Below are 6082 nucleotides of genomic sequence, written 5' to 3' on the forward strand. Positions count from 1 at the left end.
GTGTCTGTGTCACTGTCTGTCTCTGTGTCTGTGTCTGTGTCTGTGTCTGTGTCTGTGTCTGTGTCAGTGTCTGTCTCTGTGTCTGTCTCTGTCTCTGTGTCTGTGTCTGTGTCTGTGTCTGTGTCTGTGCCTGTGTCTGTGTCTGTGTCTGTGTCAGTGTCTGTCTCTGTCTCTGTGTCTGTGTCTGTGTCTGTGTCTGTGTCTGTGTCTGTCTCTGTGTCTGTGTCTGTGTCTGTGTCAGTGTCTGTCTCTGTGTCTGTGTCACTGTCTGTCTCTGTGTCTGTGTCAGTGTCTGTTTCTGTCTCTGTGTCTGTGCCTGTCTCTGTCTCTGTGTCTGTGTCAGTGTCTGTCTCTGTGTCTGTGTCACTGTCTGTCTCTGTGTCTGTGTCACTGTCTGTCTCTGTGTCTGTGTCAGTGTCTGTTTCTGTCTCTGTGTCTGTGTCTGTGTCTGTGTCTGTGTCAGTGTCTGTCTCTGTGTCAGTGTCTGTCTCTGTGTCTGTGTCACTGTCTGTCTCTGTGTCTGTGTCAGTGTCTGTGTCTGTCTCTGTGTCTGTGCCTGTCTCTGTCTCTGTGTCAGTGTCTGTGCCTGTCTCTGTCTCTGTGTCAGTGTCTGTTTCTGTCTCTGTCTCTGTGTCTGTGTCAGGAGCTTCTCAAAACACCATCTGATCGAGAGAAGAAATGCTTTGTAGAGGGTTGCTGCTGTTGTTGTTGTTGTTTTTTCTTTAATTTAATCAAGTTGCTGCAAAAGTAAAGACAAGGTGAGTCAAGCACTCCAGCCCAAACCATCTCCGCACGGCAAGGCCGTGTTCTCTGTCAGAGAGCGGGGGGGGGGGGGACACAACACTTGTTGCTTTTTCTGCTTGACAATAGAGGGTTTTTTCTTCTTGCTTTTAACGTCCAATTCAATCTTTCATTTGCAAAAGAAAGGGTCTGCACAGAGTTAGCTAAAAGGACAGGTGCGGGGGTGGGGGGTGGGGGGCGCCTCTCTCAAGAGCAGCGCAACATGTTGAAAGAAATATAGAGTATGTAGTGAATTCAGGGGACAGCCGGGACCGGACCCGGGTCGCCCGCACCACGGGAGACTACGCCAGCCAGTCGACTAAAGGGTCCGACCCGTTAGCCTAGCGGCCGTACTAAATAGTCCCTAAGGGTGTGTGTGTGTGCGTGTGTGTGTGTGTGTGTGTGTGTGTGTGTGATGGACTGGCGGCCTGTCCAGGGTGTCCCCCCACCTGCCGCCCAATGGCTGCTGGGATACGTTAACCACTCGACTAAAGGGTCCGACCCATTAGCTAAGGGCTACCGAGCCTATTCATCCATGATCGTTACGTTGCCCCCTTACTTCGGAATAAGGGGACGTCCCCGGAATCGTCCGACCCGTGGCTAACGGGTCGGACCCTTTAGTCGAGCGGTTAGTGATGTCTCTCGTGGTGCGGGGAATACGGGTTCGCGTCCCGGCTGCGGCAGTTCCTGTGGCTGCCCCCCCGTATTCGCTACATTTTATGTATCTATATATTGTAGCGAATTCGGGGGGCAGTCCGAGATACCGTCGCCACAACCGGGACGCGAACCCGTATCTCCTGCACCGCAAGCGACAACGTTAACCAGTCGACTAAAGGGTCCGACCCGTTAGTCAAGGACCAACGTGTCTACTTATCCATGCACGTTACAATATGTTGTTGTTTTTTTAATCTAGCAAATTCCCTTGTGAGAAACTGAAGTCTTCATGGCCGCTGTGTGAGTAAAACATGGTCAGTGTTGCATGAGCACAACTCGAGCCCTGCAGGTCAGAATCAGACAGCACACCTTCCTTCAGTGAAGTTCGGCATTTATTCAAAAGAGAAAATTCACAGATCAATAAATACGGTGGAAACATCGACGGGAAATTTAAAACACGAAGGAAGAATCAACACTGAGAGGAGGAGGAGGAGGATGACAACACTGAGAGGAGGAGGAGGGGGGCAACATTGAGAGGAGGAGGAGGAGGAGGATGACAAGGGACACGGGGAAAACGCGAGGCGTCAGAGAAACACAGACGCCACGTGGGCATCGAGCCACCGAGCTGGTTACAGAGCGTTTAAGCTAGCGCGTCAAGTTAGCTTTTAGCCACGGAGGTTTGGCTTTATAACAAAGTGCATCACAACCCTTCATGTCCGCTCAGCTGTTCAGCAGCACTGTTGTCAGAGGACAGAGCACACGTCTGCAGAGAAAGACCTGTTGTTCACTGATACAGGGGAAAAGGCTTGTTTTCTAATTGACAGCCGTGTCCTGATGTGACGGAGGCGGAACCGGAAGCGGAAATCACTCCCAGCTTAGTATATGGGACCTTGAACTTCATTTCAAATCAGAACGAGAACAAATACACAGACATGGAAAGTGGGACTTACAAGGATTTTAGCCAGCAGCGGTAAACAGAGAACACTGAAGTACTCTCTTAGTACTCTCTTAGTACCCTGTTGGTACTCTGTTAGTGTGTTGAATTAGGCTGGTTGTCTTTATCAAGTAGCCTCGCTTTGACTATTAGTCAGTTATTTGGTTTGCAAAGCGTTTTAGTGCATCTGCTGCTTCTAAGTGATTGTAAGACTGATTCCATGACTACTGTCCATGATGATACTGCTGCACGGAGGACACCATCTTTACTCGGCGTGATTCAACAGAGTGTGGAAGTATTCGAGAAGGGACATGGATGCAGAAGAAGCAGCTTCTTTAAGGATTTATATATCACATTTGTTTTGGGTAAAATCCTATAATTCAACTAAGATTTTCCTTACATGATGACAACCTTGTTCCCTTTGGATTTACAATACGCCAAGGTAACAGGATGGAGTCCACGAACTAGTCAGCAGGTACAGAACAACAAGACCCTGCTGCCTATCGCCGGTTCACTACAAGGTAACTCAAGAGCCAGTTACTGAATGCCTCAATACTTCATACATGAATACTTGCAAGCACATTAATAGTACATGTTCTCCACAGCCCTTATCAGTGGAATCTTTCGCTCCTTAAATGAAATCTGCCCCCCCACCTTTTCTGCCCAGTTGTATCTGGCCAACTACCCCACTCTTCCGAGCCGTCCTGGTCGCTGCTCCACCCCCTCTGCCGACCCGGGGAGGGCTGCAGACTACCACATGCCTCCTCCCATACATGTGGAGTCGCCAGCCGCTTCTTTCCACCCGACAGTGAGGAGTTTCACCAGAGGGACGTAGCGCGTGGGAGGATCACGCTATTCCCCCCCAGTTCCCCCTCCTCCCCGAACAGGCGTCCCGACCGACCAGAGGAGGCGCTAGTGCAGTGACCAAGACACATACCCACATCCGGCTTTCCACCCGCAGACACGGCCAATTGTGTCTGTAGGGACGCCCGACCAAGCCGGAGGTAACGCGGGGATTCGAACCGGCGATCCCCGTGTTGGTAGGCAACGGAATAGACCGCTACGCCACCCGGACGCCCATGAAATCTGTTTTTGTTGAAACTCTTCACAATGTATTAAAAAGAAATAAAGAACCCCCCCCCCAAAATGATGATGCGGCAACACTGAGCGGTGATTTCGTGTTGCCAATACGAAGCATTCAGGCCGCAAAGCGCTTTATAGTGAAATTACTGCATCACATTACGGTATGGGTGGCCCTAGTGGGAAACAAACCCCTAACCCCGGCAGTATGAAGGCCATGCTCAAGGTGTACGTGCAAGCGACTGAGCAGCACAGGGGGGCAACAACACATGATGGTGAGTTTTCCATTGTGCCTGACTAGCAAGTTCCTACTGCGAGCTGGTACTGTACAGTTACACGGTGACATGAATCCACTTCTAAGCCAAGATCGTGTCCGAGTCAGAGTGACTCATGGAATCCCCGTCACCTCCGCCCGACCCCGACCCTGCCTCCAGCCCCGACCCCCAGTTTTGGCTCACATTCAAATAATCACATCCTGTCATACACTTCCTTTTACAAACTGACCGCTCCCCTCTCACATCACTTCCCTGGCTCATTTCCTGTTCCCTGCCTGTGCAGAAAGCTTCGACCGCTTCCACCTCATCCTCTGGGCGGGAAACGCATCACTTCCAGGGGCCGGTGGCTGCCCAGCTGACAGATTAGCTTCCTCTTCTGGTCCTATTGTCGGGATCGGGGGAGGGGGGGGTGGCAGTGGCGGGGCGGGGCAGCGAAGGGATTGAGAAAGTACTACATATTAAGAGACTAGTTTCATCGGCGCAAGCATATTCCTGCAATATTTGCTGTATACGAAACAAAGCATGTTTCGGAGCCGACGAGGGTCCAGCTATCGTCCACCCTCCTCACCCTCACCCTCAGTCTGACACGCCTCAGGTCGGGTCTGATAAAGTCACATGACCGAGCAACTTTTGGCTTTGTCCTTCCGCAGTTCTGAGGCCACGCCCACGAGATCAGGCCGACTGGGCATGTGCGAGATCCTCTTGGGGGTCCGGGCGGCCTTGCCCCGCTTGACATTCTTGCCGCTCTTGTTGACGCAGGCCAGCGTGGCAACGTGGAAAATGTCTCTGACGCTGTTCTCCGACTGCTGAGCCGAGCATTCGATGTAGGGTGCCGAGATCTGCTTGGCCATGCTGGAGCCCTACAGAGGAGAGAGACCCAGCGTCGTCCCGTCAAACAGCCACAAAATACGAGATATCAACAACTTAAACCATAGCTGATCTCAACAATGACGACAAAACGGGTAACGTCACTGTGAGTACCAATTCAGATGCGACGTCACTCCTCAAAGTAGCTTAGACGTGAAGAAGTTTATTGGATGAATGAGATATCCAGCATTTGTAAACATCTGACACATCAAATGTGTTTCCGTTAACTGTTAACTGCTGATTAATCTGTTGCCATGGAGATCATTTGTAATAATGTACCTGGTCATAAGAGACGGGCGTTTGCCTGTGGTTGGACAGTTCCACCAAAGTGTTAAGGTCAGTGCGCAGGTCGGACTTGCATCCTACCAGCAGCATCTTGGTGTTTGGGCAGAACTCCTGGATCTCCAGCTTCCACTGCGGAGGAGAAGGACGTAAGCTGTCAGTCGATTATTGAACAAACATTCACTCAATAAAGTATGGATAAAGCAATAGGATGTATGTACTTTGAAAACACTGACCCTTCAATCAGGTCAGGACTGATTGGATCTTAAAGAAAAGGTTTTTTGTTCACAATAAACAGAACTTGAGCCTGGAACCGACACAACAAGAGTGCCCTTCCACCACCCACCTCTGCAATGAAACACCTACTAATTAAACACTGCGCGCTCAACTGAGCAACGTGCTAGCGTCTTCAGCCGAAGCCATATTCACGCTGCCTCTACGGTCCTCTCAGTTCTGGATGTCTCCGAACTGGACCTGATCAGGACGACTCCCAGAATCACCCCCCATCCCTTTTTTTCTTCTTCTCCGTAATTGTACTTGGCCAGTTACCCCACTATACTGAGCCATCCCGGTCTCTGCTCCACCCCCTCTGCCGAGGGCTGTAGACTACCACAAGCCTCCTTCGATACACGTGGAGTCACCAGCCGCTTCTTTTCACCTGACAGTGAGGAGTTTCACCAGGGGGACGTAGCACGTGGGAGGATCACGCTACCCCCCCCCCCCGATTAGGCGTCCGGCCGACGAGAGGTGGCGCTAGTGCAGCGACCAGGACACATACCCTCACCTGGCTTCCGCAGAAATGGCCAATTCAATCTGTAGGGACGCCTGACCAAACCGGAGGGTAACACGGGGATTGAACCGCCAATCCCCGTGTTGGTAGGCAACGGGAGAGACCGCCACGCCACCCGGACACCCCCCCCCCCCAAGAAGCGTCTTAAGGCATCGTAAGGTTAGGGTAGCGCTAGGGGATATGGTTGCCTTTACAAGCCTTCCTATATAGATTGATGGATAAGCACTTGGGATTAATTATTTGGACGTATCTAAACGACCTAAATACCTCCCTACCCGTTACCAGACAGACGTTTCTGATAACAGGCTAAACATGGCCGATCCAACACTAAAGGGTATAATGTGATCCCAGCTATAAAGTGTCTCATTATTGGGATATACGCTTGTGTTGGTTGACATGGGTCTACTAGAAAACCAGGAT

The 6082-nt window shown here is 51.1% G+C and overlaps 1 protein-coding gene across 1 annotated transcript in view; it reads right to left on the reverse strand.

Annotated features, from left to right (window-relative positions):
* Window positions 1-1814: 1814 nt before the first annotated feature.
* Window positions 1815-6082, reverse strand: part of LOC130131434 (rho-related GTP-binding protein RhoE-like) — a 13034-nt gene continuing 8766 nt past the window's right edge. Inside the window, exons 2-3 of the mRNA XM_056301111.1 lie at window positions 4870-5004; window positions 1815-4583 (exon numbers count right to left, since the gene is read on the reverse strand). Of these exons, the coding sequence (XP_056157086.1) occupies window positions 4335-4583; window positions 4870-5004 (384 nt within the window). The 3' untranslated portion in view covers window positions 1815-4334. The remainder of the gene's footprint in view (window positions 4584-4869; window positions 5005-6082) is intronic.

Source organism: Lampris incognitus, chromosome 21 (assembly GCF_029633865.1).
Source record: "Lampris incognitus isolate fLamInc1 chromosome 21, fLamInc1.hap2, whole genome shotgun sequence".
Classification (NCBI taxonomy): domain Eukaryota; kingdom Metazoa; phylum Chordata; class Actinopteri; order Lampriformes; family Lampridae; genus Lampris; species Lampris incognitus.